General features: G+C 45.7%; 1 protein-coding gene across 3 annotated transcripts; it reads left to right on the top strand.

The window, feature by feature from the left end:
- Positions 1–790: 790 nt before the first annotated feature.
- On the top strand, positions 791–27065 carry LOC1277868 (neuroendocrine protein 7B2). Of its 3 annotated transcripts, XM_061658340.1 has the most exons (5): positions 791–951; positions 8345–8560; positions 21995–22103; positions 22180–22779; positions 22843–27065. In XM_061658340.1, exons 3-5 carry the CDS (start codon positions 22029–22031, stop codon positions 22912–22914), a joined length of 747 nt encoding a protein of 248 aa, XP_061514324.1. In that variant the 5' UTR covers positions 791–951; positions 8345–8560; positions 21995–22028; the 3' UTR covers positions 22915–27065. The 3 variants fall into 3 exon arrangements, with proteins under 3 accessions (XP_061514324.1, XP_317375.4, XP_061514323.1); XM_317375.4 differs by lacking the exons at positions 791–951; positions 8345–8560 and adding an exon at positions 19899–20042; XM_061658339.1 differs by lacking the exons at positions 791–951; positions 8345–8560 and adding an exon at positions 20262–20418.

The following is a 27065-nucleotide window of genomic DNA, read 5'->3' as shown; positions in this document are numbered from 1 at the left end:
AAACACGATGTTTGCCGGATCATCTTCAGTTTGTAGTAGCCAGTAGCACTTCGCCGCCTCTTCCCTTCAGATCGTTCTCCATGCCACCGCTAGAACCAACCTTCGCCCGACGCTTGCCGACCACGACGCAATCGCAAAGCGGCCGCAGGTTCCGTTTCATTCAACATTATTCAAACCCTCACTCCTCCGTCCAGGGTGCCAACGCCGGGCCGGTACAGGGTACAGCGCGCAGGTCAAACGAACAGAACGAATACGCAGTGTGGAAGCTTTTCATTCACAAAAATGGTAGAATTTCGTTCGCAACCATCGCGGCGCAAGTATGTGTGTGCTGGAACGGTGGAAAAAGCTTTCATCGATTCTTAACAACACACACGCACAAAACACATACACACACATATGCAGTAGCCGTGGTAGCACAATGGAGGGGAAATCTGCTTCTGCTATGTTTCCCCTTTCATCGCTTACTAGATCGCTTGCTGCTTCGTGCTACGGCTGTGCCGGGTAAGGAGTTTGCGCGTGTTTTAAAAGCTCCACAGAACGTTGTACAGGAATCCGTTGAGGTTATGCTTATGTGTGTTTGTGTATTTGTGACTTTTTCTATTATTTTAAATGCATTTATGAACCATCTACTGCACAGCATGATACCATCTGAGTTGTGTGTAGGAAAATCCGCAAAATTTCCCCCCCAAATGCATGTTGCGCCCACGCTCGCGCTCGGACCGAAAGCAATTAATATCCACAATCGAGCTTCTCTGGCTCGGCCCGGCTGGCTTCTGTCAAAATAAGCTGTTGCAAGTGGGCGAACGTACCACTTCCGTCGAAATTGGTTGTATTTGGTGTCCGCGCGCGCGTGTGTGTGTGCGTGTGTGAGGTTGTTTATGAATTTGCTTTATTTCGTGAATCTCTAATACATCGCTTCCGCATGGGAAAACGCAAACCAGGGAAAGGAGGGTACGTTTTGTGACTCTAATTAATTCTTGCCGTTTCGCATCCCGTCAGTCCCGCGCTCGCGCTGTCAGTGCTGCTGTCCACCTACGCGGCAACAGCATGAGTATTGCATTTAATATCACCCGGATAGCTCCGGGTTCTTGGCGCGGCCCGGCACAAGCTGACGCGCGCATTGGACTGCTGCTTACCGCCCACGCATCGCGCGCAACTTTCCAACAATCAGTCGTTTTTGTGTGCGATAAAATGTGGGCCTTTGGTACGGTAATGAAAAAGCAACTCGCCTTCCGTGCTGGGGGAGTTTGGGCTGGAATTTATTAGAAGGTTTTCCCCGTTTTTTAGTGTAGGACATTGGAGATCAGAGCTGGCCCACAGAGGGTGTGTTTAAGTAGGAGAAGTTTGAGAAATTAAACTCAAATAAAGCAAGCAACATGAGCCAAAGTTGAAATTAGATTGAAAGCAAAACCATTCCTAGCACTTAGCACGCTTCAAACGCGTTGAATGAGTGTATTATCATTTGCTTATTTTTAACTTTTCATGAGCACTTCAACGGGCAACCTTTGCTAAAACACAACGTGCCGTGTGAGCAGTATTTTTAGTTGCATTCCTTTTTCTTTTTAAGTTTTTTTTTATTACACAAAGGCAACGCGTGTGTTCTGCTGAGCTGCACTTGCATTTGCATGTGCCGCATTGCGTTTGGTTTGTTGATTTGAGCTGTTTTTTGTTCTCTTCAGCTCTCCGAAAAGCGAGCTGATGCTAAGCTTTCTGTTTGATTACCATCCAGCCAGCGCAAACGTTACTTAGAAATTCAAATGAAATTTCCCAATGAAAACGCACACACTACGTTGTATAGCCCGTAAATCGGGGGGAAGAGTTTGCCAAAAACAAGGAACATTTTAGAAGTCTCAAAAGTAACAACAACAAAAAAAGGAACTTTAATAAACCAATTTGCTTACCATTTGAAACTTTTCCAACTGGATTGTGTGCTACGTTCCATATGGCGAAGCTTGCTTGCGTGCTGCGCAAAGGGGATCAAAAATAGCAGACAATTCCTGCAAAACCGTGTCCTCTCTGTGTGTGTTGCTGCTGCTGCTAGTGCAACATTGTATTTTCTTTGTTCATTCCGATAAGAGAGGGCGATAGATGCCGACGGTACTTTTATGAAGAGTATTTTTTATATATTTGCCCCATACACGCGTTTCTGTCGATCTTTTGTCAATGATTTGTCGTGTCGCTGTGTTGTGTGTGTGAGAGCTGCTGGATAAGGTATGTTCGCATTTTTGCACAATTTCTTAGTAATGCTGATGCGAAGATTTTGCGATAAGAGGCTCTAGGGAGACAGGGATGGTAGGTGAATCATCACCAGCATCATCAGCATCATCCACTTCGTCTTGTTCTAAGGCAACATGTGAGTGGAGTCTATTTTTAGCACAACGCTCGCTTGTTTATCTTCCTCGTACCATATGGGTTGGGAAGCAGATTGCTGGCTGATTTATCCGTTCGCTTCTGGGGATGGTGTCTTTTTCTCGCTCTTTTTTTTCGTAGAAGTACATCCAATCCAGTGCTCGTCTTAACATTCCCTCCTCCGCTTTCCATTGTCTCGCCGTATTTCAATGTGCAATAATGGCACCAGTACCTGGTAAGGGTGGAGCAAGTGCGATACGCTACTACGCAGTTAAGCTTGAAGCTATACAAACAACATACGCTTTCGGTTCAGGAAAGATGCTTCTGCTGTTACTGCTGTTGCTGTTGAGAAAATCCTTCCGCCCTACCACTGCGCCGGCAACACTGAAAAGCTCATCCTCCTTACTTGTTTATGCTTCACGCTAGAGATGTTGGTTTGAGGGGAGAGTGGGGGGGGAGATTTTCTCCGTGACATTTGCTTTGTTTTGCATCGCTGGTGCACGTGCAGCTCAAAACAAAAGAAAGAAAGGTATCCGATTCAACTAGCGGCAACGGGGATTGTGTGTTTGCTTCCGGTGAATTCTGGTCGGGCCTCCTGCTCCTGGTGGCTGGTGGCAAAATGAATGCAGCCGTATTTTAAGCCAATGCCATAGATTTCTCCCCCCTTTTTTGGCAACCTTTTCCCTATCTTAATTCCTTTGTTCTTCTCCTTTAGATTACCATTTATTTCACCGATATACAGTGGAGAAGGTTCGTTAATTTTTGGTCCAATTTTTTCACCGTTTGTGAATGCAATGGCGCAGATTTTCGGTGATTAGTATGCCGAGCGGAGGATTTGCGGAACTCTTTTCTGCGGGAGTTCTACACAGGGCGGCTAGAATTGCTAACGAGATAAGGGACAGTTTTTTGGGGCAGTGTATACATTTGTATAGCTTTACTTCGTTTCATTTACTTCGTGGAATTGTGTGTGACCTTTACAATAGTTCGTCCCGTTTTATTCTAAATTTTTTGTTCCAGGTTTTTTTCCAAAATTTCCTAGTATTAAAAATGATTTCTCATTTTTCACGTAATACAGCAAATGTTACCAAAGTATGCGCGTTTTGTGCATTGGCACCAAAAGAAGAAAAAATAGTCCCTGTTGACTCGTTAACTCTTATAAGAAACCAAAAGCCAATGGGAACTCTCCGACCCCACAGAGGGTGCAACATCACGGCACAAGAAGCACCCATAAAAGTGGGAATAAAAATTGTGACGAAAAGATTTTATCCCTCCCGCAAACAGTCCCCAACATCACACACACACACACACACACACTAAAAATCAAAATGGCGACAGCCGGACTAGCCGTTTTTAAAAATAACTTCCCCCGTAACGCTGCGGGGCAATTTTTCTTTCCCGCCTGCTTTTGTAATAGTTTTCGTCCTGTTTTTTTTTGCTGCTATCCTCCCCCCCCCCCCCCAAACCCATCTTTATTGAGGGATTCTTCTGGAGTCCCGGGGCAGTTGGTTGCTCGCGAAGAACTATCGTTGGCTCAGACACTTTTGCTCGGCGCGCTGTAACCTAGCGACAGTTTGCGCTGCCCCGCCGCAGCCAACCGTTTGCGGGAACTTTTGCGCAAGGCGGCGCATTGTGGGGAGACAGAAGCAGCGTAATGCTTCCGGTCGTCCCATGCGACGCAAACTCCAGAACCCGCACATTCGGGAATGCTGGATGGAAGGAGGAGGAGGATGCTTTTAGTAGTTGAACTGTGCGTCCCGCTGCTAACTTGGTTGTGGCTGCGGTGCATAAAAATGGAAATGTGTTTTGCTCTGATGCGTGGACGCAAACTACTTTGGTGCCTGGGAATGTGCGCGAGTGTAGCTGTGTGTGTGTGTGTGTGTGTGTGTGTGTTGGGGGGAGAAATCACATAAAACATTATCATCGTTCTTTCGCTGCGTTCTCAGTGTGTTTGTTATATGGCCTGCAAGTGGGTGGATCGGTAGCGCCGTTATTGGGTCATTAAAATGGGACTGCTGCTTCTTCTACCGAGGCGCTTTCGATGGTGTTTGTGATGCTGAGAATGCTGGGAATCATAAAAAGATTTGTTCGATTGAGCGATAGCAGTAGTAGAAGTAGCTTTTGTGAGATGCACGAGATAAAAATTGATGGATGGTGATGGTGATTTGCGCTGTAAACCCTTTCAGACACCAGTGCTCATAAAACTGTAATGGTGGATCAGCCCCGTCTGTAACGACCCCCCAAATTGACATACGAGTAAGTGTTTCGTAACCACCAGCACACCAAGTTGTACAGCAATTGTGATATAATTTGTCTAGCGTATCGTGTCAACTGCATACAACTCCTCTGTGGCGTCCCGTGGAGAATCAATCCTTTCATAACGATGGTGAAGGTGACGCAATGGTTCCCATCTTTCAAAACCAAAACCCAGTTTGAGCCTACATGCTTCGTCTGCACATCCCTCAGCCCTTATCTGCATTGAACAGCGCTACAAGTGGGTGCGATGTTGAAGGTTACCTAAGGAGGAGAGGGATTGGTTGTGTGCCAGCATGTCTCGGCGCTAGAATTCCTGCTGGGTGAACTTTTAATGTCAAGGCGAAATAGAAAAGAGTTTTGTAAAATGAAGGAAATAAAAATGTTTGATGCAAAAAAAGGACACCAGGACACAGGGAGTGATTGAAAGACACTAAAGGGGTCCTCGCTCGCTGACGTCATAGTTTGGTGAATGCTTTTGTGCCCGTGAAAGGGGAGTGGGATTGCTTTTTGCACTGCCTTTATTTAGCGAAGCCTAACAATTTGTTGGAATCGAGTTGAAGTTTGAACGGAATGTTCTGGAACAAAGGCTTTCATTGTTCACCGTATCGGGGAGCAAGAAGAAAGGGGGGCTGTTTAAAGAAATAAAAATGTTAATTTATTCAAACAAAGTTCAATTTAAGCGCTTAAGGGCTAAATTGTTTATCGAACTGCAGAAAACAACCAACTGTGTATGGAAATGAGTTTTCTGTGGAAAAATAATTGCATGAAATGGGCTGCCTTGCGTTTGCGGACATCCGTAAGCATCACCTCGCTCGGTGGCAGCTCGGTTCACATGTTTATAAATCATTCAACGCACGACCCGACGGGACAGATTGGATCGGAAGTGCGTAAGGGCGCATTTTCTGAGACAAAACAAAAAACATACTTCACTTGCCTCCTTCTCCTTTCGAGCTTACTCCTTTCCACGCTCCAAGCCATCGACCCATCCTCATCGGCATCCTCACGGGCTCTTTGCCCATCTCGGGTTTTATTTAATAATTCGCTTTCGCTTAAGACAGTCCCACAGTCTTTCGTGACGCTCCACTGAGAAAGTAATTTCAGCGTGTCACAACGTGACACACGCATCGCCATCAGCGATTGACTATGGTGCTTCGTTCATATGCCGTATGCATACCGAGCAAATGGTACATCCCCTCTCTCTCTCTCTCTGTGTGGATGGAGAAGCAATGCCACGGCCAGGGTCTTTGCCAGCGCGCCATATGGTTCCATGCACCAACCAGGCGGAGGCGTACTGTGTGCCATACTGTGCGCATGTGCCCGCTGCGGTCCAAAAGCTTGCGACAACGGCGAGCCCCACAGAAAGCGTGGGCCGCCGCCGCGTTGGGATACCGGTTTGTCCAATCACTACTGTTTACTGTTGCGTCTTTTCTTTTACAGTGGCAAAGTGGAATGGGGTTTTTGGGGTGCGATCAACTAAAGACACACAGTCACAAGTGACAAAAAGTGGAATAAAAATATGAAACAAAAGCTCGATGGATGCGCCCAGTAGCTCATCATGCCCAAGCCGGCCGGGTGATATTGCCGGCTTTGCCGGCTACACAGCAGTGATTTCGGACGGGCCGGGTTTTGGGGAGGGGAGGTCGGTATTACCCGCCGATTATTCCACCCGGTGCGGACGCACAACCCGCGGGCTACGGTATGAATAATGAAGCAGGCAAAGTTCATTCCGGGACCGGGTCGATCTAGTCCATCGATAGAATTTCAAATGAATCCACCAGGGCGCAACCGGACCCCTTTGTCCGGTTTATGCACGACAGTGACTTTGGCTTCGGGAAATGATTTACTTGTCCACCAACTGAGCTCATATTAACAGCTTCTTCTTTTACTTCTTCCGTTTCTATTATCGGCCTGTGTAAGCCTCCTTTCTTTGTACTCTGTATGCGCACCGATCGCATGCGAAAATCAATTATAACTTCAACCGCACACACAGCCATTTCCCCTCCGTCTGTGTAAAGGAATGTCAACCCGTCGACCGATCGGTCAAGGTTTTATTTTCGCCCCCCTCCAGTCGGCGAGTACCGGCAAGCCACCTTTCCCGTATTGGTATAAGGTTTTGCGCTCAACCGTGCCAATCGTGTGATACGGGTGCGCGCGTTTTGTCATCCCAAAATTTCACCCATGCATGGATCAATATGTTCACTTCTGTTTTCGATGCTCAGCCCGGCTGCGGTCACAATGCGTCTGTGGTCGTGTATTTGTGTGTGTGTGAGTGCGCGTTTGCCGATATTGAATTTTAAGGGTCGTTTCCTCTCTTATCTGACTGTTTTCCAATATGGTTTTTCTGTTGTTGTGCCTTCTGTTTTCGTACTTGCTACAGGGTAGAGGGAAGTGGACGTGTACTATTAGCCAACCGAAATTTCGTCTCCCCCAATAAGCTGAAAGTAACACAAGAAACAGATCCCGTCGGGTGGGGTGTACACTGGAAGGACGGAAATCGGAAGGGAAGAAACCAGATCGAACCCCAGGCCATGCTTCAGTTGCTGTTGGAAGGTTTGTGTGGCGGTCGTTTGTGCAAAAGTGCTCATATGTGTGTGTGTGCGTGTGTGTGTGTGGGGAAGAGAAAAGTTTCCCGGAGTGTGAGGTGCCGTTCAGTTTATTTGAAGTTGTCTTGTGAAGTTGTGCGGTGATAAATTATACGCCGCCGAGAGAAGCTTTCATCCGACCGTTGGCGTTGGCTTTCGTCCAATTGGGGCTGCAACGGACGACGGGTAGTAGGGGGCGGGAGGTTTTTCTGCAGTTTTCTGATTTGGCGAAAAGTCTTTTGATGAGATTATACATTATTTATACTCTTCGCTGCGTTCCAGCTGGCGAAACGATATCAAAAAGAGGTTATCTCGATCGACATAATCATGTAATTACACGTGGCAGTGCCTTGCGAGGAAGAGGAGAAGCAGAAGGGGCAGAGGTTTAATTGAAGGGGCAAAAAAATGCCCGAACCTGTGCTAAAAATAAGCTCCTGAATTCCACGAATTGCTTCTCTTGGAGCGTATGATTTGTGATTAAATTATGCGCTTGTTAAAAATTAATATTTTCACACTGCGCGGAAACACGCGCCTTTTCCCGCATTCCGTGTCCGCGAACAGCCGTCGACGGTTGCGTCATTCATAAAATACCGTTTTTTTTAAGTCTGTTGGAAAACCTGGATGAAAGCTGGCATGTTTAATCCAACCAGAAACGGTGTATGTGTGCGTTTGCGTTTGCAACACCTTCTCCATTTACATAAACAAACGTGTTTGTGCATGCTGAAGAATAGCTGCTGGTTGCTGGTGGAAAGCTTACAGTGATTTCTATTTTTAGTCACCGACCAAAAGCCATCAAAAAGCACCACCGCGAAGTGGCGGTCTTGTGGCGGAACGGGATGAGGGGGTTTTCCCCCCTCTCCACCGGTCAGTAACGGGTTTTATGCTGCGAGTGGAGTTTCCACGTAGATTCAAACATGATTTGCGCTCACAGTCTGCTGACGTTTCCGCCGACCGCGTCGTTCGGGGAAAATAGCATTAGATTGAACAGAGGATTGGCAGGTGTTGGAATCGCCGTTCCTGAAATAGGAATTTGCACATTTCATGAGATTGAATGTAGGGAACTAATGTAATATTTTCGCAATCCGTACAGCGTAAGCAAACATTCGATGGATGACACTCGCTGGAGCTACTAGAGGTCCCCCTTTTTTGCTTACTTTCAGCACTTTTCAGCAAACACACATTTTAATACAGTTAAAACGCAAAAAGTAATAAACATACACGCGCGCGCATTAGCAGCACCGAACTTTACGCAAACAATGTAAGAGAATGAAACGCACGCACGCACGCACAACGTGAAAGGTCATACTGTTGGTGCGCAAGGCGTCTCATTACCATAAGCAACGTTCGTTGTGACAGGTGTCAACGCAGAACCGCGGGTAAGTACGCCATGCATCCCATTACGCAGCTCCCACTGGCAACACTCCCCCCCGCACCCCAATTTTCCCCATTATTTACAAGATGTTTCTCCTCGCTGCTCTCCCACCATAAACACACAATGTCTTTCTAAATATGCAAAACATCACTTTCATCATGCGCCCATCGCGCCCGCTTTAGACTTTGTGGAAAGCTCCCGGACATCCACAAGCTGCTGGGGGGAAATAGCGCCGCTGGTGCTGAATGGTGGTGCTCGGAGTCTTCGAATGCCATCATGTTTTCTTACCACGCGAGAGATAGAGACAGAGAGAGAGGAAGAGCCTGAGGGATGGCAAGAAAATGTTTCCTCTTTTCGGGCGACTGTGAAATTCTTTCATTACTCTCGAAGTGATGGGTGGTGGTGGTCGTTTTGTGGTCGAAATTCGCACGTAGGCGGTTTGCGTTACGGTCAACAGTGTTCGTTGTTCGTTCGGATGAAAGGAAACATTCCGCAGGAACCAGCAAAGTCTCAAAGTCTCGATGCAAACGTAGCAAATTGAATAGTGCGGCACTAGAGCGCAGCAAAAAAAAAAGTCAGAATTAAATTAATTGGACCTTCGGCAAAAGCATATCGAGCGGGCAGGAATGTGATTGAAACCCGTAGCTCGGAGTTGCTTTTAAAATAAATAAGCAAAAAAAGCTTCAATTTTCTTTACCTGAATATTTCACAATGTTTGCAACATTGAACCACGATATGGTTGTGGAATGTGTTGCAATCTCGTTCACACCCACCAGCTTTCCATTTGATTTGCGAGGCTCCTTACGACACACTGGGAGTTCACCGTACCCACTGTCGGCTGGACACACCACTCACAAACAAACCTGCTGCAGCACCGTACACCTGCTCTTTGGAGGTTTTATTCCCGCCCGACCAAACACGGGGAACGTTACACATAAATCTAAATTGATTGCCACAAGCGCTTACGAAAGCTTATTTGCAGGGAAGTTGCTGGACGAAACCTGTGGATGGACAAAGCTACTGTTGTGGTTTGCTTTCCTGTGTGCCTGCGTGGGAAGCTTATCGAGCTTATCGAGCTGTCTTCGTCCGGAACGTCCGTCAGCGGGTGAAAACTCTAAAGAATTAACAATACAAACATGTGCTCAGGCAGGTGCTGCAGCTGCTGTTTGTTGTCTGTGCTTGAAAGGAAATAAAACATTTATAGCACTTTTTCCTGGAAGGAACATTTCAACCCCTTTTTCTTCACCTTTTGCTGCCTGCAAATCGATTGCGAGATGCTAGCAATCGGATACAACGAGCTAAACGTTCATTTCCATTATCCTATTGCAAGTCTGCTGCTGCTGCTGCTGCTGCTCTATGCAATAGACACGCTAACCTGACACGCCCCGGGGCCCCGACGGAGCAGTCGGCCGCTAATCGCCATTGCGCTTATTGCTTTTGCAAGCTGAGCTTGTTTAGCTGAGCTCGTGCTTCTGCCTAAGTAAAGCTTTGGCGAGCTGGAAATGTAATACGCGCCCCGGGTTGCGTGGGGAGAGTTAAGCGAAGGAAATTAGTTCGCATCTTGGAAATGGATAGTTGCAGGGGCTATTGACAGGGGCAGAAGGCGCACATACCCCACTCCCGACTGTCAATAAGGGAAGGGATTTTGCTGGGTGGGCAGGCTCAGGGCAGCAGAAGGTCTATCACGTCTTGTCGAATGATAATTCGAGCTTCCTGGTGTAAGAAGAGAGCGCAGGCCCATTTCTATTTGCTAACAACTTCTCGGGAAGCTCCCGACGGTGGATGATGTGTTTGTGCAGATCCATCTCCCCTTCGATTAGTCCTCACTCTGCGCGTGGGAGTGATAATTAAAACCGGATGATAAACATTCACATTAAATTAATTTCTCCTTCGGTTGTCTGCGCCCGCATTACATCGCAATTTGTGCTACTGGAAGCTTTTGGGAACGGAAATGAGAAACATTCGATTGCCCTCCCCTAAAGTGGTGTGGCTAAAGGCGCTTTGTTCGAGGTGGAGCAGAGCAGTTCCGAAACGAGAACAGTTCTTACGGCAAGGCAACCAATCCAACCTTGTCATGCTTAAACTTCGCCCTACCAACTTGCGAACCCGCGAACCTTCGCTGGAAGCAATTTCAACCACAACCGCTGTCCCTGCTCGTACCCCGCTTTCCCTCCGTGCTGTCTAATCCAATCCAGCAAGACGTTCGCTCGAATTTCAAGAAACAACAGTTTGCCTCCCGATACACCACCGATACAGCACCCCGTTTGCCGTGTGTAGAACAACCTTCAACACGGGTGCAATTTTCTCCATCGATTTAAGGACCCGCCGGCAGCAGCCACAACGCCACCGGCTACCACCACCTGATGTGGTGTGGGGCCCCCACTTCTTGGTGGATATTTTTAGTGCCCCGAAGGTTAGTCAGTTGGCTAAATTTAGCACTTGCCCCGCACGGAATGGGAAGAGCTTTTAAGGGCGGGGTGCGATGTAAGATATGGCCGCCAAGGAACTGTGGTTGTAAAACTACCTCCTTCTCTACCGTCCCCCTGAACCGTTCGATCGATTCTGGCCGCTGCGGATGGCTGTTTTGTTCGCACAAAGCCTCGACCTCGGCTTTTGCGTTAAATTGAGTGTAACTCGAACTTAAAATGCAATTCATACCGTTTAATTGTTCGCTCACGCTGTAAGACGCCGACAAAGACTGTTTGCTTTCTTCCAATTACCACAATTGCACAATTAACATCCTCTCTAGGAAATGAAAACAAACGCATTTCAGCCGTTTGATGCAACGATGCAGCACAGATGAGCAATTGCTGCCACCACAACCGGTGTGCATTCCTCTCCCGGTCTCTCCCGGTGTGTCGGAAGCAGTTCGAAATGAAAATAATGCAATGCTCGGGAATGTAAACTAGCTCTCGTAGCTCGGAAAAAGCCCGACGACGCCAGCGGGCGCTTTACATTTGCCTGTGTAATTGCTTTGCTACGTGGATAGCAAAACACCGGAACAGGCTGCTGCCTGATGCCACCGTAGGTCAATTTCCGATGCGTTTTTACTAACCTTAACCTTCCTTTCTGCTTACTGTCATTTGCATTTCTGCTTTCGCTACTGCTGCAACTACTGATCGATATTTACAGCACAGCAAAAAGGCTGTTTGCGCTGGAAGTAGCTGGAAGTAGCATGGAAGCATTATATTCTCGTCTAACACACACACACATAAATATCACGCAATAGGCAAGAGGTAGAAAACAATCAACGGTGTATTGTTTTGCAGACTAAAATAACACGTGCAGTATGGTATCCCGCTCCCGTTGATAGGGACATGGTGCTTTGTCTTTTGGTGCACCCGCACCGGTAGCGAGCACCCGCCAGGACCTGAAGAGAAGGCAAAGCAATTATTTACACCCTTCCTATCGCTCCCTCCCTCCCGTACTGTGGACTGTTGACGCCCTGTGTCTGTTGTTCGACATCGGACCGATTGATAGGCGAACCACCCACCCACCACCACCCTTGCACCACCATGCCACCATCACAAAATCTCGGGGCTGGAAAATTGCGCAGATTCACAGGTCTAAAAATAACGCTAAAGCTAGGTTGCATGGGTAAAAGCAATAACCAGCCCAACCAACCGGCGAACGACACACCTGTAGAGTTGGGGTTGGGCCCCACCGATTGCATAATAGTATCATATGAACAGTAGGCACACACACACACACACACACACAACCACACGTTTAAAGTTTGTTTGGCCCTTTGGCCTGGTCGATTACACCCGTCGGCTACCGGTTTCCCGGTAATGTAATGTATGCTACTCGCCCGCCTTCTGCGATGCGATGCGATCGTACCATATTGTAGCAAATGGCGTATGTTTAGCAAAATCTGCTGCGCAATACGCCAGCAATAGCTTCGTATGGTGCGTTGTTCGGACACTAACAGACGCTAAAAATGGCCCATGACACATCGAGCAATTGAGCCAAGCAGGAGGGGAAAACAAACTACAAATCTCACCTGTTGGCAGGCTGGAGAATGGAGCTTCTTTTTATTAACTTCAAAGACGGCGTAATGGTTGGCTTATGCAAAACGAGGAACTGTGTGCAACAATGTAACAAGCGTTAGTTAGTTTCCTAGGAAGGATAAAGTTTCGTTTCACGGGATGGTTTTATAATTGCTTAAACGTGGTTCGTAATGTGCGACTTCCTTTTCAAAGAGCTTATTTTCACCTGAAATTTCTGCGTTTTTTTGTTTACTTACTTCTTTCTGCATCCGATCCGGTTATTAATAACAGCTCAAAGTGTCATTCTGGGAAAATACATCATTTATAAGCATTTTAATAGATGCGAAAGATATAGCTTTCCCAGAACGGCTGCTGATTGATTTCCCTTCACGGTGTGTTGGATGATTTCGCGCGAATCATTTTGCTCCGTGCTCTGAAGTGTTTACCGTGTGCGTTCGATCCGATTCGACCGAAATCCTTTGGCGATGCGTAAATAGAAATAATTTTTCCCATTAACCATCACACCCTTATCGCGGAAAACGGTGAAGTGTTTTTTGGCAAGAAATACGTTATTAATAAATAATAAATTATTTAAAAAGGATCGAGGGAAGTTTTGTTTCTCTCTCAGAGAAGCGCATTCATTCAAAAACGAAAAATTCCAAAACGCAAAAAAGGGATGAAATGAAAGTTAGAGAAATGAAATACATCACTCGGGGACGAATCGACACATTCCTAGAAAACAATCCCCACGTTCTTTACCGCAGCAGCACAGAAAGGAAATGTCAAAGGTGGCCAGCGCACACACATATCGGACAGCAGCAGAAGGAAGCAAAATCCTTTAAAAATTTGTTCATAAATTTGACCAAATAGCGGGGGTGATTCTTGCCCTAGACGAGGCTGCAGAAGGTGGTCCTTGGGGTATCCAAAATCAAAAGACTTCTTTTGGTGTGTTCGCTCGTGGAGAAGAAAAATGAGGGCGTGGGAAAAACGGGCCAGCAAATGGCTTTGGTTACTCCTTGCGTGTGCGCCTTGGATAAGCGCAACATCCCCCATCATTGGTGGCAGCCTCGTTACCATGGAAATTCTTACCATCAGGTACGCTAGAGTATCAAATGCGCGACGATCTTTGACCTTTTGGCGGTTGATAAAAGAGCTTTTTGAAAAATGTAGACAACAACACAAAAAACGCGATTACCATCACCCGAGTATGACCTTCTCGGGAGTTGGAATTTTGGAGGTTCGTTAGAAGTGGTAGAACCTGGCGGAGATAACTTCAATGCGGGCATTAGGGAGGGTGTGGTTCGATTACTTTTTTCCCCCTGAAATCCAATGAAACACTGGTCTTTTTTTGCGCAGTTTTCACACTCTTGTTTATCCTAAGCGTGTTAATTTGTTGATGCGTTGTTGAAGACCTTCTTCTAACGCCCATAAATTACTCACAGCACGGGTACTGCTCGGCCCAAGGGCTCGGGTTCAATCACTTGGGCTGCTGGTATTTTAATTATCAATTTCGCTCGCCTTTCGCTCGAACCCCCACCGGGAGGGAAAGTGGCCCTGAACCGAGGTTATAAATAAAATAAGCCGCCGGCATCATCGCCATCCAGTTCCCTGCGAGGCAATTGACATGTTGAGGGCTTCCTCGTCACTCCAAACCTACATGTCGGGCCTATGACCCGGGCCTCGGCCTACGACCTAATTTTGTGTTGAATTGAATTCAAGCTCCCTCGCCGGGATTGTTGCGATTCCTATGAGTATGGAGCAGGCAACGCGCCAAGTTCATTGACTTGTTCCTTGAGAAAAACGAGGTTATCATGCAAGGTGGTAGTTCCCGCGCCGTGTGGTGTAGTTCTCGATCGATCCGGCATTAGTTGTGTTCCACCATCCTCACTTTTCCCGCTGCGGTTTTCTCCACATTTGAGATCAATTATCAGTGCCGACGGGAAGTACAAAACACCGTCGAGATTTGTTGTGAGCGAACGCCCTATTTCCACACGTTGACACACATTTTCTGGGAAAAGTAGTCGTGTTGGTAGGGGAATAGTTTCTCTCTCACTCTTTCCCGCGTGACTGAACAAAAGCACTGAACCTCTGTTACAGCCCGGTCCAATTTGGAGCCTGATTTTAATAGCCTGGTCGTAACACAATCACTGTGCGTGGAAATGGTGAAACTGTGTAACGGAATGAATCACTCCTCCCATAAAACAATGCCAGAATCCAGCTGCAACACCCAAAATCGTATCGATAGCGGCTCTGTGTGTGTGGTGTTGTTCTGCATTTCGATGTGATTCTGAGCCTGCAAGCATAAAGCTCGATTGATTGTCGTGGGCCCGTGCTTAATGCACATTAATTTTCCGATCACTTTCGGATCACCGAATCGTGTTTTATGGCCATCCCACGTTGCTACCTCGTTACGCTTGGCTTGCAGAATTAAACAGGGGGAAAAAACAAACCCAGAACCGAATCCGGGAACGGGAGTTTGCCATGCGGGTGGTCTACAGCGAATCTAGGACATGTCCCAGGCTTCCCTGGGGATTTCGCAGTTTCGTAGTGCTGTTCCTTCCTTTCTATTCCGCTTCCACCGCAATGGGGCAAGCCGTGCCCGAAAGGAAGGAGTGCAATTTTTCGCTGCTTCCGGGAGCCTGCTACACGCTTGCATTCCTTTCCGGGAGTCAGACCAGCCGGCGCCAGCCGAGTTTTGCGTCCTAGTTCCGGGAATGTGTACGACGCTGCGAGCTCTACGTCACGCTTCCCCGGGCTGCTGGTGGCTCTACATTACATTAGAAGCGAAGGACTCCCAGGTTCTTGGGGGTAGCCAGAAGCCGCCCAAGTCTGGTTGGGTGGGTGGAACTGGTTGTTTGTTCGCTTTTCATACGTGCCGTTGTGCGGTCGTTGAACTGGGAATTGTGCTATATTCCAGGAAAGACTCTTTTTTTTGGAAAATAGCAAACAATTTGCAACAGAGACGACGGTAGTGAGATGTGTTTAAAGGAGTATTTTATAGGGAAACGTAGTAACGAGTATTATTCGAGTTCGAAATAAAGATTTGTAAGATTGACATTTTAGTTCTCTGATTAGAAACTCCAAAGAAACGCAAAGAAAGCTGATAATGTGGCGAATTTTGAGCTTTTTGTCGTTTTGCATTGCGTTTAGCAACTGTAGATGTATTTATTATTTTTTTTTATGTTGGTATTTTCAAAGAGATTTTCAGTCTTTTAACTCCTCATTTGCCTCATTAAATCCGAACTCAAACCCTAAACCTGATAATATTTACCGCGTTTCAAGTAAAGTTGATAAAAACAGCAGTTAAATCTATCAAAAAGCTGAACACTACATTGTGCCATCGAATGCTTCATTTTAATTAAAGAACTTCCTTCAATTAAAGCATTTTAACTCTTAGTTCGATAGGAAGTCTGATACCTTGAAGTTGTACCAGCAACCCTGTACCGGGAAGAAAAAAATCGATGCATTGCGTAGTTTCCAATGCTTGCCGCTAGGGGCGCTAGTGGCGATTCATCCGAGACAAAAACCAACGTTTGAATTTATCGCTTGAAGCTTTCCTTTCTCAAAACTGATGGACTGATGGAAAATTATTCCAGGATTTATTTCATTTGGTGTTCGGTTATTAAAAAGAAAAAGAAACCCCTCGTACACTAAACGCTGAAATCAGCTATCGAGACAATCCTCTGCAGAGATACTCGCCTTTTTGCTGTATTACACGATGGTCGTTGCGTAAGTTTGCTTGACTGGCCATTGACTACGCATACAAAAAATAGACACAATTAAGTTCCAGAAATATCTCACCACACCACAATCGATGGTTGAGAAAATTCGCTTCCACTGCCCTACTCCTTCCGTTCATATCGCACCCGACCTGACCGCGGACGTCCTAAACACCGCTGACAGTGGTCGTAAATTACGGGAACCATAAATTTTCCCTATATCATCATCAGTCCCGCTGCAAAATTACTCTTCTTTGACATTGCTGGTTGGTTGCTGGTGGTGTCCACCACTTTTTTCTCTTACGTTTTTGTTGTTATTTTGTTCCCTTCATTCACTCTTAACCCATAACCCAACAAGCCATTCAGCAAACGGTTGTCTTGCCTCTCTTGTTGGTGCAAAAACCGGGGGAACCAGAGCTTTCTTTCCTTTTTTTGTTTGTCGTTTATGTTTAGGTTTAGGTCTTCCCCTACCGTGTGTGTGTGTATGCATATTGGAAACAGTGTCTGTTGCGTGTTTCCCTTCGTTTGATGTTGTACAGCCCTTGTGTGTGCACGATGGTCGAGTTTGGGGGTGTTTTTTTCGTCGGGTTTGTATGTTCTGTTCGCCCACGCAGGAAAGTTAAATGCCAATGCCAAAACACAAGCGGTCCACGCACACACGCACCCATTCTATGGTATGAGGCAGGGCGGTTCTTTGGTTAGGAAGGTGGGACCGAATCTACCTATCAATGGCAAAAATTACGACGTGGCGTAAACGGGGAACAGTGAAAAAAAAACGGCACGAAAAGCCCTCACCTGAAACCAATAACGCTGCCACCGTTACGTGCACCTTCGGACGCGTGTTTTAACGAGCTGCTTCTGTTGCATGTATTTTCAACCTACGCTCGAAGCGTTTCCTTCGTTCCTGTCACTCCCCCTAACTGCTGATAATGGTTTTCACTCGATAAGATAAGCCCCAGTGAAAAGAGAACGGTGGAAAAACGGAGGAGTTTCAGAAAAATGGAGATGGAGGTTTGGAATAAGCGGAAAACACATCATTCCCCGTACATGAACGCTTTTCTTTTTTGCAAGAAAAAGAACTATTTTTCTTTTGCCCGCACGTCACACACAGCGCAAACGATGGAAGATGAATGAAAACGGATCCTTCCTGTGCTCCTCGGCTGGTGCTCGTATTAGGTTATCGCTGCACGTACCGTACCCTATTGCAGGTGACCCTGTGCAAGAAAGCACAAGAAGGCCCGCACTAAAGCACGTCCAGCGACGTGATCTTCGACACCGACAGCGTGTTGTTGGAAAAGTCGATGATTTTCACAGCTGCCCTGCTCTCTGTGGTGTCTACCTACGCGCCATGTTTAAGGGGGGGGGGGGGGGGGGGGGGTGGAGAGAAACTCCCATCCTCCCTTGCTGTCCTGGCTGGCTGAAACTCTGACGAGACTAACAGTTCCCGGTACAGTCTGCCTGAAAGATTTTCCAAGTCATTGAATTGGTGCCGTAGAGAAGAGAAAGAGAAGAGAAGAAAAAAACACCGAACGGTACCAGCTGGTCCGTTCCCCATGGCTGAAAAAGCAAACTCCGGTGGATGGAGTGGGCACACGGGGCACGGGTTGGCTGTTAAAATTGTCAATGAAATTCGAGTGCCCCTTAAAAACCTTCCCCGTGAGCGTTGGAAAAAACGGTCGCAAAAAGCAAATGCCTCTCTCTCTCTCTCTCTTTCTCTCTCTCTCTCTCTCTCTCTCTCTCTCTCTCTCTCTATGCTCCCTGCACAAAAAGGACCTTCACAAAACCCCCCAAAGCGTCCTACGGGCACAGGAACAGAGAGTTCCCATTTTTCTCTCCCCAAGTATCGTGGGAACCGTTATCCGCAGGGCGTGTGGGCGTTTTTTTGATGAAAGCGACCAAACCCGACCCCGAAACTAGTACTACCACTCTGGCTAGTTTGTTGGCGACCATAAAGGAAATGAAAGCGGCTTTGTCTTGTCCTGTTTTTTTCTTTTCTTCTTCCTTCACCCATTTGTAGCCACTAAAACCCACTACTGGAAAGGATTCATCCGAGGCGACTTTTGATGAAAATGATGGAAAAGCTCGTTCGGTGGCGTTTTTATGCGGGTGCAGCACCGTGCAGTGGGGTTTAATTTCCTGAGAAGTGACGCCCCTCCACGTGACGAACCACACTGTTTACTGCCGCGAGGTGTTTTTAGCTGGAAAGTGTGAAAGATTTTACCACCTCGTGGAAAACAACAGCGCAATTCGTGGCACTGTTGGTAAGAGGGTGCCAAATGGAAAGCTTTGGCAGGGATTGCAGTGAGCTTTAAGTGGAATGGTGGTTTGAGACACACACTTCCTCGGAACAGGATCGTTATGGGATCGTTGCTTCATTTGATTGCTTTAGTAAAACATTATGTTCAAACTAAAAACTCTTAATGATTTGAAGAGAAGCTTTCGTCCTTTTTACCTTTAAAATAAAACGTTTTTCCTGAATGCTTGAAGCTATTGATTGCAACAGTTTGAGCAAGCAAGATTGAATAAACAGGAGAAAATCAAATTAAATCAGTTATGCTTACGTCCATGCGAGTCTCGCCCCTGTCACAATAAGGGGATGGCCGACGAATGGATTGTCATTTCTCTCGTGTTTAAATAAGCCAAATGGCACGAACTGCATTTTATCTTGTTGTCACCAGCGGTGCACCAGCGTCATCGTGCGTTATGGAACGTGATTTTTCCCCCAACAGTCGGCCAAGAGTCAAAGCAACGAGTGTGACAATCGTACGATATGATCTAGCTTTGCTTGCTTGCTGGGAGCTCCTTTCTCATGCCAAAACCGTCCTGCACGATCGGTGGAAATTTAATCATGGGAATAGACACATCCTAAATCTAAAATTACCTCTAAAACATCTCCACTTGCATCCCGCTCCCCTTAACTATGGAGCTATTTTCGTGCTGTTAAATAAACGTTTCCTCATTGACAGACACCAGAAGCGCCCGAATAATTAATAACCGTTCCTACCTTATCTAATCTAAGTCGTTCCGCCCTTCCGCCAGTCCGGAATGTTGCGTCTGCCCGGCGGCTCCAAACCGGCCAAGGTGTGGTGGGAAAGAGATACACTGCGTGTCGTCAACGTGTCGAAGCGTTTAATTTTATTCCAGTCCAGCGCTTAGTCGTAAAAGCTTCCCTCTTCCCCCTTTTCGCCCGGAAGAGGAAATGTTGTGGAAATTAGCATCAACAGTTAATGAGTTCAGCATTGGCTTAATTTAAGCTAATGGTTAAAAGTAATGAATCACTACTAAAGGTCAAAGTTGGATTATACTATTTTAAAACGTTTCTTTCTAATGCAATTCATTACTTGTAAAACATGCACAGCACAATGATTGCTTTGCACATCCTTCCAGGAATCGGGCGACATAATACCGGAGGCACATGTTGCTAGAAGTAACAGCGAATGAACTAAAACGATCCCAAAAATCAACGTGATCACCCGCGCCAGCTGGCAAACCGTTGAATGCCCCCCTCCCTGCAAAACGACCCTTCTTGTCCCCCACCCCCTCCAAATGTGTCCAATTTTTCCCATTTGTTCTTTCTTGTGTTCGTTTTTCACGCGACGACACGAGTGCGCACGCGCTCCACTCCCGCAACAAGAGGAAAAGCGCACCAAGAAGCTTCAGGAGCTTTGGCTCCGAACGAAGGAAAAGCGTTCGCCTCGGTTCAGTTTTCTCCAATTCGTCGACGAGTGAAAAACACAAACGTTCGCAGCGCAGAGTGTGGTCGGAAAATCGTTGTTAGGTAGGTTGTTTTTGGCACAGCAAGAGGCGAATTTCCATTTCGAGAGGGTGGCAAAAGGAGGGGAGTGTTTGTGGGTATGTGTGTGTGATTGTGTAGAGTCGTGGTGGATGTAGTGGTGTGGTGCGGTTTTTGAATTAGAGTTCGGGCGACTGTCCCTCTCACTTACACACCTTTTCCGCCCTCTTTCTCACTCTCCTAATGGTGACATTTCTGGTGGAGGCATTTTCTCTGTTTGGCATCAAAGTAAGCGCTGTGTTTATCGGTTTATCGCGCCACTTTTCGTGTGGCCTTTCTTTCTGAGCATTTTGCCAATAATTTTGTGCGCGGAAGACACACGAAGGACGGGGTAGTGCAAAAAAAAAAAAGGAAATAAAGTGTAAGTAGTTTTTAAGGTGATTGTAGTGAAAATGCACCCCACAAAATGCACCCCATTTCATTGCGCGGGGCTGTTTTCCTTTTGGGGTGAAGTGATAACATAACCACACTTTATTTTTTCGTTCGTTCGTTCGTGGTCCTCATCTCCCTCACCCCTGGTGTATTCGGGGGTATTTTCCATGTGGGCGCCACGGAAAGATTAATGTGGTTCGCGTTCGGTTCGGTATAAAACTTGTAATCCTATCCTCGCTGTGCTCCATAGTCAGTAGTTGTTTAATGACACCCTCCACGCCTCCGATGGCAAGGATGAGAAGGGGGTTGGACGACACTGTTGGCACGAAAATCGATGCCTGCGAGAGAACGAGCAAATTGCTGTTTGGCGCTACGGCGTGATCCAATTAATTATACATTCATGAGATGACGGAAGCAGCAGCAGTAACATCGTCTTTGGTTATTTATAAAGGTTGAAGGTCGTATAAATGCGTGTGTGCGATTGGCAGAAGAAAAAGTGGCAAAACTTGCGAAAAAAGAGTGATGCGAAAGAACAAACCTAAAGCAAACACACAGGACCTAATGTTATTATTGCGTCGCTGTGTCTCGTCTGCTCAGTCGAGCGGTGATGATGAATTACAGCGGAAGCCCTACACCTGCCCTGCCATCTGCCAGCTGTGTTGACGTCATCGTAGCTCGCTCTCTCTATGGTGGTATTGATTTGCCGCATTTCACACTCGATGACGTTGGTTTTGTCCGCATGCGTTTTGTGAGGCAGGCGGGCATCCCCGGGTGATGCGGGTAGATGCACAAGGATGTTTCGCCTTTCCCGAGATGACCAAGCAGGGAAAGGAAGAAAGGCATTCTGACCGGTGTGGGAAAACAGCTGCTGCTCCTGGGATGATGGGGATGGGTTCGCAACAAGTGGTCGGGATTTTTGTTCAGGTTTTGGAACTTTGTGATTATTGCTGTGCGAAATATAAAACACTGAATAGAAGAGAAGATTGGATAACCACTTTTATAGGTCACAGCTTCGTGGATGCTGCGCAGGATGTGTCCGTACAAGCACTCTACACATTGCTCTCTCCACACGAATTTGCGTCCATGAAAATGTTTCCTAGAAATACTTCGTTACCATGGAGCTTCCCAACATCTTTCGCTACACTTGCAACATCAATTGAGCGTGCCGTGATTCGAATCGCAGGAAAAGCTGTGCTTGACGGCGGTCCACACAACTACCTGGGGCCCGCTTTATCAAATGTCATCTTAAAGATCGCTTTGTGACACTTTTACGCAGGATTTTGAAAAGGGACATTAATACGTGTCGGGAATTTGGAATCATTGAGCAGACACACTCACACAGGCAATATTTGGTGCCATAAATCCTTCAATATAGGTAGCCGTGAGGGGATGAAAACGTGGTCTATCTAAAGACCCCATGCAGCATGGAGTACTGTGGAACAATAGAGCCCGAAAAGCATTTTTATGTTTGTTTGATAGTGCCTGAAAGCGTGGTGCTAGTGCATTGTTGTAATACTTTTCTCTCTCTCTTTTCTCTCTTCCATGCATCCCCGTGGCGTTGGCAGAGCTTTTCAACGTGCTTTTAGCGAAGCACTCAGCATGTACTTCTTTTTTGTTTTAGCCTCGCTGATGGTGGCTAACCCAGCGTTAGCATACCTATCAGCGGGCATGAAGGTAAGAGCCGCCCGTGCCCGCCCAAACGTAGTCTTCGCCAAGCTCATCCTCTCACCCTTTGGCTTTACCCGCATAGGATCAGTTTCTGTCAGACATGCTGCTGCGCGAGCTGGTCGATAGGATGGGCAAGGATTTAGCCGAGGCAGCCGACTCGTACATCGATCCGTCCGCGATGGACGAGCTGCCCGCCAGCCGGCTCGCCCTGATGGCACGCGTCACCAAGGATCTCGAGTCGGAGCAGCTCGATTACGATGCGCTGCTCGATGGCTCGAACCCGAACCCGTCACCCCGGGACCAGGAGTATCTGCAGCACAGCTCGCTGTGGGGCCACCAGTACGTGTCGGGTGGGGCGGGCGAAGGACCAAACCGTCCCAAGCCGCAGGTGAAAACCGATGCTAGCCTGCCGGCCTACTGCAATCCGCCGAATCCTTGCCCGGTCGGGTACACGGAAGATCAGGGATGTACGATGGATTTCGAGAATACGGCCGCGTTCAGCCGCGAGTACCAGGCGGCCCAGGACTGTATGTGCGATGCCGAGCACATGTTCAACTGTCCGGCGGCAGCGCAAAGCGAAAGCAACCCGCAGATGGATTCGGATCTGGAAAACTTCATTGCCCGCCAGTTCCACACGCAGGAGCACAAGAATCTGGTCGCTAAAAAGTTCCACGTAAAGAAGGTATGTGAGTGGGGGGAGGGAGACTTGGGCGTTGATTTCTAACAAAGGAATTTTCTTCTCTAGAATTACAACCCCTTCTTGCAAGGTGAAAAGCTTCCGGTTGCCGCCAAGAAAGGCTTCAACGTCAATGTTTAAGCGACGACTGTTCACTGCAACACCGTACAACACACGCTCCATATCACGATAACCGACCCAAAGCAAACAAGAATGCGTCAGACAGCAGTAGCAGATGAGAGTTTAATCGTACGATTAACTCTAACCCCCCAATAACGGACAAACGGCAATGGAAAACAATTATTCATCGTTCAATCCTAGACAGTAAGACAATTGCGAATTTCAACTTTCTTATGTGAAAAAGGGCAGAAACCCTGCACTCAACCCAGGTATTGCATTCCTATAGATTGGTTTTACATTTTTGAAACGAATTTCTACATTCGTGTGGGGAGCTATCAGTATCCACGCATGAAAATGAAAGCTGTAAGGCAAGCGCATGGGCTAAAGATGCTTAGACCACAATGCTATTGTATAAATATTCTTCGTTGAAAAGTTTCATTTAAAAAAAAACAGCAGCATTTTTTCCACTTTGAGCCAAAAGTAGATGGATGTAGACGCAAATGTTTATTACTGTGTGTGTGTGCTATAACTTCCAGAAGCCAGACAAAGCAAAAGTAGCACGTAAAGCTATTTTGTAGACCACATTTAAACACATTCATTCATAACTGTTTCATGATGATACGTTCAACAGCAGATGCAACTGACAGAACGTTGGAAGATTGTCCAGCTTTTCCCGATTTTTTGTTTTCTTATAAAAGAACCCATTATAAGAACGCTTAGCACAGAGCTTTCGAGAGAGCAACAAGACGATACAACATACAGATTAATACTAAATATTGAATCAAAATGAAATATCTTAATACATAGCCTAGCAAACGCAACCAAAAACAGGATCAGTGTAGTTAAGCGCTAAGCGATGTACCCGTTTTCAATGCTAATACTTTTGTACTAAAAACCTATCCTCAATGCTACTACCTACTACAGGCAGTGTAACATGGAATCTAACGATTGCTAGAACGTAAGAGACCCCAAACAGACAATGTGCAATCTTTTTGTTTTGTTTATTGGTCACTTTAACATTAATATTGTTGAATCAGGAAGCGTTCCACTTCCCGCATAAAATCTTGGTCAATTTTATCCGTCAACTTGTCCCATGTGAGACCTGAGAATCATTTCAAGTGAATCAATTCAATCAAATTTTATACAAGAATTAGAAGAAATTCATCATTTCATTCTTGTTTCTTCCTAAGCATCTGTATTTGCTGATCGGTATATTGTGCTGATAAATGTTACAAACTTGGAATGAATACTTTCACACGCCACCGACAGATGCTAACCACGCTTATTGATTAACCTTTGTGTTGATTATCGTCTCAGCGAAGTAGCTTCTCACTCGTGTTTCCTTGCTGGCCAACATAACATCAAACACACGCCCATCAACATCGGGTTCGGTAGCGCGTTCCTCCCGTGGACGTCAGAGGCCAACAACATCCGCTTCTGTTATCGAATGGCCGGGAGACGCTAAGAGCTTTTCGCTGAATCTCATTAACACGAAGGCCACATCGATAGGCAACGAACGCTTCTGTGATGAGATGGCAATTCAATGCTTGATGCGTCGATGTAATCCCATTTTCATTCGATCGTTTTGATCGTTCCATGTCGCTTAACTTCTTTTGTGCCATTTTACCCGAGAGGGCATCGTGCAGTGCCGTTCTCCGCCACATTCACTTTAAATCAATGTTTTTGTGAAATTTGATGCTATTCTAAGTAATTGTAATGCACATGATGACATAGACTAATTATGAATAGGGTATTATAGCAAGAAAACACTAGTGTATCAAGTAGAGGATAGATTTGCTTGATGAGAGAAGCAACAAAAACAACAGATCATGAACAGAGCAATGACTTTTCTTTACCTTTGAAGCAGGAAAACGCTCAAGATCCTGTTTTTTCTGTTTCCGGACCACCATACCATCAAAAAAAGACCCGGTCCTAAAGGGCAAAGAAAGTCATCCAAAACTGAAAACAGAGAAAGAGAAACAAGAATATCGACTAGAAATTTGACTATAACTTCTTCGAAAACCGATACCTTTAACATCGATAGGTATGGTGTCCGTTTCTGCAATAAACGAAATAGCAGACGGATTCATGCTGATATAACAGCAACACACACACATAAGAAATAATGAATTCAGATGACGATTAACTTCGTTGCGCACACGATCCATGATGCGGTTGACTGTAGTACCTATTTCATCGGTCTTACCAGCTCTCGACCGGGTGTCCTGATGCGAGTGTTAGGAATTTCCGCTTCAACACCATCGAACGATCGGAGGAAAATTGGGTGGCAAAAGTAAAAATCTCACCAATTCCATCAACAACGATTGTCGCTTGTGCTGCGAACAGTTTTCCTTCGGTCGAGACATTCCAGCACTCGCCCCAGAAGGATGCTCATGAAATGGACACCATCGTCAACCGTGCAGCACTATTATCGTAATCGTTATCTGATAACTTTACACATAAACATTAAAACTCTAAATAAACGCACAGTTTACACAAGAGAGATGTACACGAACAAAACACGATACAAGCAAGAAAAGAAAAAAACAATACACATACGATACAGTATTAAAATGAAATACACACATTTAATGCTAGGATAGGCTGAAGAAATCACACGATATGATGCTGCAAGCATTAACATAATAACTTCGTAAACATACATCATAACACACACACACGCACACGGTAACAATTACTGTTTAGCATGTAAGCATTAACAAACTGTGTAGAATACACAGACACACATTAGATCTGTATGGTATATATTTGCAATTACGTTAACCGTGGGACGTTTGTGTAGAATGGAAACACAAACAGAGAAAAGATGATTAGAGAACAGAATATATATATATACAAATATATAATCTAATTTTGTATTTATATCTTAATAATATTTAAACTATATACATATACACATTGCAAACTCACCTTATATACAAAAGGTTCTGGCTAGAAGTCTAAACAGAGTGTGAAGGTGAGGGTCAGTGGAAAACGCGTAACGAGATCATCAAATCGGAAGAGTGTGTATGTACATCTTCTCAGTACTTCGGTTCTTTTACATAAATATGACAATATGATTACATAGTTACAATATACGATGGATGAATGGCAAGACAGAAGCAGCTTTACGAACCTTTTAGTCACAAGATTATGAAGGCTCTTTTAAACGATTCTCGGTAGAAGTTGAGTGAAGGACAGATTGGAAAAGCAGGACACAGCTTAAAAGTATGACGCCTATATATTGCATACCACCTTGCTTTTAGATTTTAAACCATTCATTCGGTTGGGAATTGCACCAGTTCCTCTACTGCTACTGCGGCGGTAGAGTTAGTTCTTCTGAGGATAGGCATATCCTCCGTACCTTACTTACTTAACATACCAAACCAAACAAGAGCAACGGTTTTTTGCGATGGTGCATGCTTCTTGTGTGTCGAGAAAGCGAGAAACAAGAGAACAACAAAACGGCAGCTAATGTAAAACCCCATTTTATAACTTTTATCGTCTTTCACACGTGGAACATACACAGTTTGGAACTTGATTTCGTCTACTATTGTAAGTACATTAAAGAAAAGGAAACCACACAAATACAAACCTATTTGCTCGAACATTTCCCGCATAAGAACGCAATGGTATATTTCTTTACATTCCGAGACCGAGACTCGGTAGAGAAGAAAACAGATCGATGTTATATTTACACACTCACACACCCCAGTACACTTGGTAGTACACTTTCGTTCGGAAGGATGTTTGTTGCTCTCCAAACACAACAGTTTACAACACATCATAATAGAGCTCAAATAGCAATAGCCGCTATACACATATAGAGACAGAGAGCAAATTTCAAACTTTAATGAAACATCACCAATAAAGAGAGCCACACCACCCAGGTAGAATTAATCCAGAATGTGCAGTACTTACTCGTTTTGGAGCTAACAGTTTTATCTCGTTTTATCTCCAACAACATCTGACCGTTGAATCGCAAACACAATATGAAAAATATTGGCATGAAAAATCCCCAACCGCTAATGCATGGTAAAAGTGACGAACCCCGCGAAAGAGACAGCAGGAGAAAAGAGAATTCGCAAGAATACAGAAAAAATAGCTTGAAAAATTAAAAAAAAACTAAATAGAAATATATCATAAACCTTCTGTGTCGTATTTATGCATCA

The sequence above is a fragment of the Anopheles gambiae genome, chromosome 3, assembly GCF_943734735.2.
Source record: "Anopheles gambiae chromosome 3, idAnoGambNW_F1_1, whole genome shotgun sequence".
NCBI lineage: Eukaryota > Metazoa > Arthropoda > Insecta > Diptera > Culicidae > Anopheles > Anopheles gambiae.
This window is presented reverse-complemented; position numbering and strand designations above follow the sequence as displayed.

Coding starts and splice junctions, on each gene's coding strand:
- LOC1277868 (XM_061658340.1), top strand. CDS start 22,029: ATGTACTTCTTTTTTGTTTTAGCCTCGCTGATGGTGGCTAACCCAGCG. Junction 22,104..22,179: donor ACCTATCAGCGGGCATGAAG/GTAAGAGCCGCC, acceptor TTACCCGCATAG/GATCAGTTTCTGTCAGACAT. Junction 22,780..22,842: donor AAAAGTTCCACGTAAAGAAG/GTATGTGAGTGG, acceptor TTTCTTCTCTAG/AATTACAACCCCTTCTTGCA.